Source organism: Aquarana catesbeiana, linkage group LG01 (genome assembly GCF_042186555.1).
Source record: "Aquarana catesbeiana isolate 2022-GZ linkage group LG01, ASM4218655v1, whole genome shotgun sequence".
NCBI classification, from domain to species: domain Eukaryota; kingdom Metazoa; phylum Chordata; class Amphibia; order Anura; family Ranidae; genus Aquarana; species Aquarana catesbeiana.
In genome coordinates this window covers 654,189,790-654,202,363 of record NC_133324.1, presented here as the reverse complement: position 1 = coordinate 654,202,363, position 12,574 = coordinate 654,189,790, and the positions used below count along the sequence as shown (strand labels likewise).

The window sequence follows — 12,574 nt, the reverse complement described above, 5'->3', positions numbered from 1 at the left end:
TCCAGCAGGATGCAATTTAGTATCAAAAAAAATATTAATGCAAATATAGTAATATAACCTAGGGGAATTGCTCCATAAAAAACACCATAGTTGAACATATATGAATGCGTTTGTAGATCAAATCCTGCTTGCAACATTCAAAACTGAAAGGTTTAAAATGTCCTTCTCCGAAAAGACAAATTGGAGGTTATGGAACTCGAAGCAGCCCTGTCACCACAGGGTCACTTCTTCACACAAGGCTGGCAGAAAAGCGAATAGGTATGCTTGGCTTTCCAGTGGACCTTGTGTTGGAAGTACACTGCCTTGCTGCTTCCAGGCTGCTACTTAGATTGTAAGCTCCTATGGACAGGGCCCTCTTAACTCTCTTGTACTTTACTGTATTGTAACTGTACTTTCTCCCTTTTATGTTGTAAAGTGCTGCGTAAACTGTTGGTGCTATATAAATCCTGTATAATATTAATATTAATAATAATAATATCTGAGCTGTCTGCATGTGCCACCACTGGAGTGATTTCACTCACCTCATCCCCAGTTGATCAGTTCCAAAGGGTACAATAAGTAATAGAATGTCTATTATGACTTGGGCTAAGCTTCAGTGACCATCCTATCACTACTGCTTTATGAACAGTGTCCCTTCTGGCTTCTGAACCCCTTTTTGGAGGTACCAAATACTGACCTTATTAGCCATGCATGGAATTCTTTCAGTTCAGAGCCAAATATGAAGACCTTGGTTGCTACTTGGCCTGGTTTTAATCCATATTTGACAGGCTGTTTACTGCTCCTAGCATCAGTTAATAAACTGCTTTAATCATTTTTTAATATCAATTGTTTGCTTAGTTGGGATGGTAATTGTACTTATATTGTTTTAAACACATTATTGTATTAGCTTTATTATAATACTGTAAGTGTCAACACATGTACATTAAACACGTATTAGGTATTAGATTGCTTGTAATAACAATGAAGAAGTCTCATTGACCCAATTGATTTTTTTATGTGAAACTGAAAACATGGTAAGATCTGTATTATTAATTACACTTTTTTTTTTTTTTGCAGGAATTAAAATTGGAGCAGGGTGTGTTGCAGCTGTTATCTCCGTTATTGTCTTAGTAATTATCTACAAAATATGTCAGAAAAAGCCCCCAGGTAAGAAAAATCTTAGAAGAATTTTAGTGTTCTGGCACATGACTGGATGTTTTTAATTAAAGTTAACTGGTTGTTATAGTGAGCACTTATACTTATTAATAGTGCTTTTATTTAAGGTGTAGCTCTCGTTTTTTTTAGTTTATTGCTGTCTGAGTCCCTATTTTGGAGATTCAGTCTAGTTTTACTGGTAACCATTGTTACTGAAACAGAAAGAAGGGAAATCCAGCATTTTAGAGTTGTCCTCAGAGCAAGCAATGAGGGGAGATCTTCTCATGGGGACACATATTCTGGGAGAGCTAGTAGTAGTAGAGCTAGTAGTTTCACAAAAAAAAATTCCTAGCAGGGTATTCAACCCTTCCCTACGCTATGTAAAATGTGAAAAAAAGGTGTGAGCTATATATACACTTTAAAGAAAAACTTCATTCTTTCAATCAACATTGACTATTTTTAATGCTTATATGCTGCTAGCAATAGTAAATGGATAGGAAAGTATATCATATTTGCTTGTTTTAAACTTTTTTTTAACATTTCTTCAGCCTGAACTAAGGGCAGGTGGTTTCCAGGAAGTAAATGTTACCTGAAGCATCTTCCCATACTCAAGATGGCCACAGCCAGAAATGGGGATCATTACAGAGTATGGATCTGTGGGGAGGGACCTAGCAGATCCTCCCACTAAAGGCTGCCTGCAGAGAACTATGCGGGGGGGGGGGGGGGGGGCGAATACAAGACCAGTCATCCTGTACAAGGGGAAAGAGCAGTAGTGACTGGTCTTTAGTACAGGAAGTTCCTGAGGAAAAATTCACACAGTATTACTGCATAGATAGATACATAGGTTCAAGTAAGAATATGCATGACTCTTGTATTTAGACCAAGGTTTCTCAACCAGGGTTCCTCCAGAGGTTCCTCCAGAGGTTGCAAGGGCTTTCTTAAGCAATGAGCAATTTTTGCCTTTCTGAACATTTCCCAATGACCACAAGTGAAAGGAGCATTCTTCCCATTGATCATCACACTACTGTATCATGACTTATGAGTTATAGCCATTTTTAGCAGGGGTTCCTTGAGACCGAAAATATATTTTAAGGGCTCTTCTGTGTCGAAAATGTTGAAAAAGGCTGTTTTAGGAAATAGTTGCTTATCCCAGAGTTCAACTTTAACCACTTGCCGACCGCCGCACGACTATATACGTCGACAGAGCGGCACGGGCAGGCAAAAGGACGTGTATGTACGTCCTTGCCTGCCCGCGGGTGGGGGGTCCGATCGGACCCCCCCCCGGTGCCTGCGACGGTCGGCAAATCTCCCCCGGCGATCGGAGGTGAGGGGGAGGCCATCCATTCGTGGCCCCCCCCTCGCGATCGCTCTCAGCCAATGGGATCATTTCCCTGCCTCTGTATTGTACACAGAGGCAGAGGAAATGATGTCATCTCTCCTCGGCTCGGTATTTTCCGTTCCGGGCCGAGGAGAGAAGACTGCAATGTAAGTGCACCAACACACTACACACACAGTAGAACATGCCAGGCACACTAAACACCCCGATCCCCCCCCCGATCGCCCCCCGATCCCCCCCCAATCACCCCCCCCCCCTGTCACAAACTGACACCAAGCAGGTTTTTTTTTTTTTTTTTTTTTTTTTTTTTCTGATTACTGTATTGGTGTCAGTTTGTGACAGTTACAGTGTCAGGGCAGTGAGTGTTAGGCCCCCTGTAGGTCTAGGGTACCCCCCTAACCCCCCCTAATAAAGTTTTAACCCCTTGATCACCCCCTGTCACCAGTGTCGCTAAGCGATCATTTTTCTGATCGCTGTATTAGTGTCGCTGGTGATGCTAGTTAGGGACGTAAATATTTAGGTTCGCCGTCAGAGTTTTATAGCGACAGGGACCCCCATATACTATCTAATAAATGTTTTAACCCCTTGATTGCCCCCTAGTTAACCCTTTCACCACTGATCACTGTATAACCGTTACGGGTGACGCTGGTTAGTTTGTTTATTTTTTATAATGTCAGGGCACCCGCCGTTTATTACCGAATAAAGATTTAGCCCCCTGATCGCCCGGCGGTGATATGCGTCGCCCCAGGCAGCGTCAGATAAGCGCCAGTACCGCTAACACCCACGCACGCAGCATACGCCTCCCTTAGTGGTATAGTATCTGTACAGATCAATATCTGATCCGATCAGATCTATACTAGCGTCCCCAGCAGTTTAGGGTTCCCAAAAACACAGTGTTAGCGGGATCAGCCCAGATACCTGCTAGCACCTGCGTTTTGCCCCTCCGCCCAGCTCGGCCCAGCCCACCCAAGTGCAGTATCGATCGATCACTGTCACTTACAAAACACTAAACGCATAACTGCAGCGTTCGCAGAGTCAGGCCTGATCCCTGCGATCGCTAACAGTTTTTTTGGTAGCATTTTGGTGAAATGGCAAGCACCAGCCCCAGGCAGCGTCAGGTTAGTGCCAGTACCGCTAACACCCACGCACGCACCGTACACCTCCCTTAGTGGTATAGTATCTGAACGCATCAATATCTGATCCGATCAGATCTATACTAGCGTCCCCAGCAGTTTAGGGTTCCCAAAAACGCAGTGTTAGCGGGATCAACCCAGATACCTGCTAGCAACTGCGTTTTACCCCTCCGCCCGGCCCAGCCCAGCCCACCCAAGTGCAGTATCGATCGATCACTGTCACTTACAAAACACTAAACGCATAACTGCAGCGTTCGCAGAGTCAGGCCTGATCCCTGCGATCGCTAACAGTTTTTTTTGTAGCGTTTTGGTGAACTGGCAAGCACCAGCCCCAGGCAGCGTCAGGTTAGTGCCAGTAGCGCTAACACCCACGCACGCACTGTACACCTCCCTTAGTGGTATAGTATCTGAACTGATCAATATCTGATCCGATCAGATCTATACTGGCGTCCCCAGCAGTTTAGGGTTCCCAAAAACGCAGTGTTAGCGGGATCAGCCCAGATACCTGCTAGCACCTGCGTTTTGCCCCTCCGCCCGGCCCAGCCCAGCCCACCCAAGTGCAGTATCGATCGATCACTGTCACCTACAAAACACTAAATGCATAACTGCAGCGTTCGCAGAGTCAGGCCTGATCCCTGCGATCGTTAACAGTTTTTTTGGTAGCGTTTTGGTGAACTGGCAAGCGCCAGCGGCCTAGTACACCCCGGTCGTAGTCAAACCAGCACTGCAGTAACACTTGGTGACGTGGCGAGTCCCATAAGTGCAGTTCAAGCTGGTGAGGTGGCAAGCACAAGTAGTGTCCCGCTGCCACCAAAAAGACAAACACAGGCCCGTCGTGCCCATAGTGCCCTTCCTGGTGCATTCGCCAATCCTAATTGGGAACCCACCACTTCTGCAGCGCCCGTACTTCCCCCATTCACATCCCCAACCAAATGCAGTCGGCTGCATGAGAGGCATTTTTATGTCCTCCCGAGTACCCCTACCCAACGAACCCCCCCAAAAAAGATGTTGTGTCTGCAGCAAGCGCGGATATAGGCGTGACACCCGCTATTATTGTCCCTCCTGTCCTGACAATCCTGGTCTTTGCATTGGTGAATGTTTTGAACGCTACCATTCACTAGCTGAGTATTAGCGTAGGGTACAGCATTCCACAGACTAGGCACACTTTCACAGGGTCTCCCAAGATGCCATCGCATTTTGAGAGACCCGAACCTGGAACCGGTTACAGTTATAAAAGTTACAGTTACAAAAAAAGTGTAAAAAAAAAAAAAAAAAAAAAACACAAACAAAAATATAAAATAAAAAATAATAGTTGTCGTTTTATTGTTCTCTCTCTCTTTATTCTCTCTCTATTGTTCTGCTCTTTTTTACTGTATTCTATTCTGCAATGTTTTATTGTTATTATGTTTTATCATGTTTGTTTTTCAGGTATGTAATTATTTATACTTTACCGTTTACTGTGCTTTATTGTTAACCATTTTTTTGTCTTCAGGTACAGCATTCACGACTTTGAGTGGTTATACCAGAATGATGCTTGCAGGTTTAGGTATCATCTTGGTATCATTCTTTTCAGCCAGCGGTCGGCTTTCATGTAGAAGCAATCCTAGCGGCTAATTAGCCTCTAGACTGCTTTTACAAGCAGTGGGAGAGAATGCCCCCCCCCCCACCGTCTTCCGTGTTTTTCTCTGGCTCTCCTGTCTCAACAGGGAACCTGAGAATGCAGCCGGTGATTCAGCCAGCTGACCATAGAGCTGATCAGAGACCAGAGTGGCTCCAAACATCTCTATGGCCTAAGAAACCGGAAGCTACGAGCATTTTCGCCGGATGTAAATAGCGCCATTGGGAAATTGGGAAAGCATTTTATCATACCTATCTTGGTGTGGTCAGATGCTTTGAGGGCAGAGGAGAAATCTAGGGTCTAATAGACCCCAATTTTTTCAAAAAAGAGTACCTGTCACTACCTATTGCTATCATAGGGGATATTTACATTCCCTGAGATAACAATAAAAATGATTAAAAAAAAAAAAAATGAAAGGAACAGTTTTAAAATAAGATAAAAAAGCAAAAAAATAATAAAGAAAAAAAAAAAAAAAAAAAAGCACCCCTGTCCCCCCTGCTCTCGCGCTAAGGCGAACGCAAGCGTCGGTCTGGCATCAAATGTAAACAGCAATTGCACCATGCATGTGAGGTATCACCGCGACGGTCAGATCGAGGGCAGTAATTTTAGCAGTAGACCTCCTCTGTAAATCTAAAGTGGTAACCTGTAAAGGCTTTTAAAAATGTATTTATTTTGTTGTCACTGCACGTTTGTGCGCAATTGTAAAGCATGTCATGTTTGGTATCCATGTACTCGGCCTAAGATCATCTTTTTTATTTCATCAAACATTTGGGCAATATAGTGTGTTTTAGTGCATTAAAATGTAAAAAAGTGTGTTTTTTCCCCAAAAAATGCGTTTGAAAAATCGCTGCGCAAATACTGTGTGAAAAAAAAAAATTAAACACCCACCATTTTAATCTGTAGGGCATTTGCTTTAAAAAAATATATAATGTGTGGGGGTTCAAAGTAATTTTCTTGCAAAAAAAAATAATTTTTTCATGTAATCAAAAAGTGTCAGAAAGGGCTTTGTCTTCAAGTGGTTAGAAGAGTGGATGATGTGTGACATAAGCTTCTAAATGTTGTGCATAAAATGCCAGGACAGTTCAAACCCCCCCCCAAATGACCCCATTTTGGAAAGTAGACACCCCAAGCTATTTGCTGAGAGGCATGTCGAGTCCATGGAATATTTTATATTGTGACACAAGTTGCGGGAAAGAGACAAATTATTATTTTTTTTTTTTTTTTTTGCACAAAGTTGTCACTAAATGATATATTGCTCAAACATGCAATGGGAATATGTGAAATTACACCCCAAAATACATTCTGTTGCTTCTCCTGAGTACGGGGATACCACATGTGTGAGACTTTTTGGGAGCCTAGCCACGTATGGGACCCCGAAAACCAAGCACCGCCTTCAGGCTTTCTAAGGGCGTAAATTTTTGATTTCACTCTTCACTGCCTATCACAGTCTCGGAGGCCATGGAATGCCCAGGTGGCACAAACCCCCCCCAAATGACCCCATTTTGGAAAGTAGACACCCCAAGCTATTTGCTGAGAGGTATAGTGAGTATTTTGCAGACCTCACTTTTTGTCACAAAGTTTTGAAAATTAAAAAAAGAAAAAAAACATTTTTTTTTTTGTCTTTCTTCATTTTCAAAAACAAATGAGAGCTGCAAAATACTCACCATGCCTCTCAGCAAATAGCTTGGGGTGTCTACTTTCCAAAATGGGGTCATTTGGGGGGGGTTTGTGCCACCTGGGCATTCCATGGCCTCCGAAACTGTGATAGGCAGTGAAGAGTGAAATCAAAAATGTACACCCTTAGAAATCCTGAAGGCGGTGATTGGTTTTCGGGGTCCCGTACGCGGCTAGGCTCCTAAAAAGTCCCACACATGTGGTATCCCCGTACTCAAGAGAAGCAGCAGAATGTATTTTGGGGTGCAATTCCACATATGCCCATGACCTGTGTGAGCAATATATCATTTAGTGACAACTTTGTGCAAAAAAAAATAAATAAATAAATAAATTGTCACTTTCCCGCAACTTGTGTCAAAATATAAAATATTCCATGGACTCAACATGCCTCTCAGCAAATAGCTTGGAGTGTCTACTTTCCAAAATGGGGTCATTTGGGGGGGGTTTGTGCCATCTGGGCATTTTATGGCCTTCAAAACTGTGATAGGTAGTGAGGAGTAAAATCAAAAATGTACGCCCTTAGAAATCCTGAAGGCAGTGATTGGTTTTCGGGGCCCCGTATGCGGCTAGGCTCCCAAAAAGTCCCACACATGTGGTATCCCCATACTCAGGAGAAGCAGCTAAATGTATTTTGGGGTGCAATTCCACATATGCCCATGGCCTGTGTGAGCAATATATCATTTAGTGACAACTTTTTGTAATTTTTTTTTTTTTTTTTTTTTTTTTTTCATTATTCAATCACTTGGGACAAAAAAAATGAATATTCAATGGGCTCAACATGCCTCTCAGCAATTTCCTTGGGGTGTCTACTTTCCAAAATGGGGTCATTTGTGGGGGTTTTGTACTGCCCTGTCATTTTAGCACCTCAAGAAATGACATAGGCAGTCATAAATTAAAGACTGTGTAAATTCCAGAAAATGTACCCTAGTTTGTAGGCGCTATAACTTTTGCGCAAACCAATAAATATACACTTATTGACATTTTTTTTACCAAAGACATGTGGCCAAATACATTTTGGCCTAAATGTATGACTAAAATTGAGTTTATTGGATTTTTTTTAGAACAAAAAGTAGAAAATATCATTTTTTTTCAAAATTTTCGGTCTTTTTCCGTGTATAGCGCAAAAAATAAAAACGGCAGAGGTGATCAAATACCATCAAAAGAAAGCTCTATTTGTGGGAAGAAAAGGACGCAAATTTCGTTTGGTTACAGCATTGCATGACCGCGCAATTAGCAGTTAAAGCGACGCAGTGCCAAATTGTAAAAAGTGCTCTGGTCAGGAAGGGGGTAAATCCTTCCGGGGCTGAAGTGGTTAATATGAAGGTCGTGCTGCATGTGCATAGACAGATTTTGCTTGTATATTACCTTTGATTCCACATGTATTCAAATGAATAGTAGTATTTGAAGTAATTTCATTCAATCGATTCTCTTCTAGCTCAAGAGAACGCTGAAGAAAAAGCGTAAGTAATCTTCTGCCATTTCTTCATTAAAAGGTATCATTATCTAAAGACCAGAAGTGAACGTCTTTGTGAACAGTATGTTTTGTTCTATGAATGCATTGAAGGAACTTTCAGAAATGTCAGTTGCCTTTACAATCCTAGCACAACTTCCAACCCACTAAAGTTTTTAAATTAAATTTATCATGTTTTATTTTTGAAATGTGGGAAATATAAAGTGTAAAAAAACACAGTAAATAATAGCATTAATTGCAGTGTTATTGCTGTAATGGCTTCATTCTGTTCTCATTATACAATTTGTGATGATGACAATATTAATAATTGAAGTAATTGTGTATTGATATTACAGGAGAAAGAAATAAAGCAAGTATCAACAGTAAAAATTATACACCCGCACTGTAATAATAATGAAGTAATAATTACAATCTTCAATCAAATATTGCCTTTTCTACAGCACATGCTTTGAATAGCATTTCAAGGCTGCAAAAATAGACTTTTTTTCAAATATTAATGTTATGCTGTAAAGCACAGAATTAGGAGTCTGTCTAGTTGTTCCTGTCTGTGTTATTAGTTTTATTATTAGTTTACAGCTTTTTAAATGAAGGTAAACCCCTGAAGACTAGCATTTCAGTTATAGGTGGATTCTGATGGATTGAATCACTGAGGCTGGGTTCACACTGCAGCACGCTTCAGCTCACAGTAGGTGTCCAGTGCGTCCATTGGGCTCTGTCACTAAGCCAGTGTTGCCAACCTACCAGACTGAAATTTACTGACACAACACCCAAAATTTACTGGCACAGCCACATTTTTCCTGGCTATTCCAAAAGTTAAAAAACTACAGTTTTAAGTGCAAATTTGAGTATTTAGACTACAAACAAATACAAAATGCAATTAGCAATATGATTTAAGGTAGATAATAAGGCAAAAAACATGTTTCTTATTTTATTTTCTATTATAGTAAGTAGGTAGCTCAGGGACAGACCTCGGGAGAGCAATAAATTAGAATGGGCGGCACACACACATAAAATTGATTCTCACAGTGATACTGACAGCAGTGTGCAGTAGCACAGATGATGATGACACCTCACTGACATGTCCCCTCCTGAGTCACAGTGACAGTCTCTCTCCAAGCCAAGTGATCCCTCCAGTCCACTCCAGTCTAAACAGCACTGACAGTCCCAGCCTGCCTTGCTCCCATACTGAAGACCCGCACACGAGGCCCTGGCAGCTCTGCTTGGCTCTGTTGCACAATGACATCACACGACACACGCCAGAGCTGCCCAATCCCACTGTAGTAGGCCCTCAGATGGTTTCACCTGGCTCCGGACCAAGCAGAGCCTCACAGCCATATTTTTTACTGGAAACCTTTTACTTTTACTGGCATTTACTGGCAGGAGAAAATTGCCTGTTTTTTACTGGCTGCCAGTAAAAATACTGACGGTTGGCAACATTGCACTGGGCTGCCTTTCTGCTATGAGGCATACAAGTAATTAAAAGCACACACCTATCATCTAGAGCAGTGGTTCTCAACCTTTCTAGTGCCGTGACCCCTTGATAAAATTTCCCAAGTTGTGGGGACCCCTAACAGTAAAATTATTTTCGTTGGTTGCGTTTGCTGGCACAGTGGCGGCGTTTGCTGACACAGTGCTGACAATTGATGGGCACAGTGGCTGCACAGTGGGACGTTTGCTGGCACAGTGGTGACAATTGATGGGCACAGTGGCTGCGTTTGGCACAGTGGCAACAATTAAAGGGCACAGTGGCTGCGTTTGCTGGCACAGGTGGCGACGTTTGCTGGCACAGTGGCGACAATTTATGGGCACAGTGGTTGCGTTTGGCACAGTGGCAACAATTAAAGGGCACAGTGGCTGCATTTGATGGCACAGTGGCTGCGTTTGATGGCACAGTGGCTGCGTTTGATGGCACAGTGGTGACAATTGACGAGCACAGTGGCTGCATTTGATGGCACAGTGGCGGCGTTTGCTGGCACAGTGGTGACAATTGATGGGCACAATGGCTGCATTTGATGGCACAGTGGCGGTGTTGCTGGCAGTGGTGACAATTGATGGGCACAATGGCTGCATTTGATGGCACAGTGGCGGTGTTGCTGGCAGTGGTGACAATTGATGGGCACAGTGGCTGTGTTTGATGGCACAGTGGCGACAATTGATGGGCACAGTGGCTGCACAGCGGCAACGTTTGCTGGCACAGTGGCGACAATTGATGGGCACAGTGGCTGCGTTTGGCACAGTGGCAACAATTAAAAGGCACAGTTCCTGCGTTTAATGGCACAGTGGCGACAATTGATGAGCACAGTGGCTGCATTTGATGGCACAGTGGCGGCGTTTGCTGGCAGAGTGGCGACAATTGATGGGCCCAGTGGCGACAATTGATGGGCACAGTGGCTGCACAGTGGCGACGTTTGCTGGCACAGTAGCGACAATTGATGGGCACAGTGGCGACAATTGATGGGCACAGTGGCTGCACAGTGGCGACGTTTGCTGACACAGTGGCGACAATTGATGGGCACAGTGGCTGTGTTTGCTGGCACAGTGGCGACAATTGATGAGTACAGTGGCTGCATTTGATGGCACAGTGGCGGCGTTTGCTGGCACAGTGGCGACAATTGATGGGCACAGTGGCGACAATTGATGGGCACAGTGGCTGCACAGTGGCGATGTTTGCTGGCACAGTGGCGACAATTGATGGGCACAGTGGCTGTGTTTGGCACAGTGGCAACAATTAAAGGGCACAGTGGCTGCGTTTGATGGCACAGTGGCGACAATTGATGGGCACAGTGGCTGCATTTAAAGGCACAGTTGCAGCGTTTTAATGGGGGTTTTCATTTTCAGATTTTTTCAGTTTGTTTGCGCCCCCACCACTTATTTATATATAAACGTCCCGGTTGGTTCCTCAAAAGTGGTTATTCCGTGCCAGTGCTAGATACACAAAGTGTATAGCACCCAAACATGTATCTAGCACTGGCACGGAATAAACACTTTTGAGGAACCAACTGGGACATTTATATATATATATATATATATATATATATATATATATATATACACGTTTATATATATATAAATGTTAAGTAACATAATGAAAAAAATTTTATCTTGTCAGCTTCTCCTGTGTGTCTGACTTACCAGATGTCACAGTGACACAGGTGTTCTTCTTCAGGTGTGTCGTTGCCTCCCTCTTGGTACACTCATCCACAGCAAGCGGACTTCGGTGGGTGTAACAAGATGTCCGCTTGCCGACTTCTAAGTCTAAGCATTACTGTGGACGAGAGTACCAAGATGGCGGCGACGGAACGTCACTTCCGTGCAGTCTCTCCTGTGCAGGAAGTGACATCTCGCTGGCCGAGACGGACGGACTCCGGCAGTAACTTCGGGTCCGTCTCGGCCAGCATCTCAGGCAGCATCTCGGCCAGCATCCGCGACCCCCTGGAGAATCGGCAATCGACCCCCCAGGGGGTCGCGACCCCTAGGTTGAGAACCGATGATCTAGAGGTAATGCTACACTACAGCCCTAACATCATATGGTTTCTATGTTACCTGCAGACAGGCAGCATAATAGACAAGTACAGAACAGTTGCCTGCAGCCTCTCACCTTGTGACTTGCTAAAAAAAGTTAAAAGGTAACAATCTGATCATGGAGAGCAGGGGAGGGGGAGGGGGTGTTGGCAAGAAGACTAAGGAAATTCATGCAAACTAGTGACAGTGTGCAGGATTTAGTAAAACAGTAGATTACAAAATCTGGTGCCGCTCTGCATAGAAACCAATCAAATTCCAATTTTGTTTTTGTTTTTTTTGTCAAAGCTTTATCAAACAAGTTAGAAGCTCTTTGGCTACCATGCACAGCTGCACCAGATTTGCACTCTCCAGTTTTAGTAAATTAACCCCAAGGCAATCAAGACAAACTTATTTGTATATTTTGACATGTTAGCAGACTTGTAATGTGCAGTGCACTAAAAACGTAAGGCAAATTGGATGCGGATTCTCCCTGCATCCAATTCGCATAGCAGGAGATTGTGACCGCCTCTCCATGGAGCCGATTCACACATCTCTGCAGGGGCTCTGGTGCGGACTGCGAATTCAGCCAAAAATTCGGGCTCAAACAGTGGAGGGATTGACGGAGAGGAGTAGCAGACACTGAGCGGTTGCTAAGGTGGATGAGTCTGGCAACAGCATTCATGATGGATTGAAGGGGGGATAGACTA

General features: G+C 43.6%; 1 protein-coding gene across 6 annotated transcripts in view; it reads left to right on the top strand.

Moving 5' to 3' along the window:
* The window catches only part of EMCN (endomucin), a 206,475-nt gene that overhangs the window by 168,509 nt on the left and 25,392 nt on the right, over positions 1-12,574 (top strand). For all 6 annotated transcript variants that reach the window (XM_073601557.1, XM_073601565.1, XM_073601535.1 and 3 more), the window contains 2 exons: positions 1,057-1,146; positions 8,331-8,355. In XM_073601557.1, coding sequence (XP_073457658.1) covers positions 1,057-1,146; positions 8,331-8,355 — 115 coding nt within the window. The remainder of the gene's footprint in view (positions 1-1,056; positions 1,147-8,330; positions 8,356-12,574) is intronic.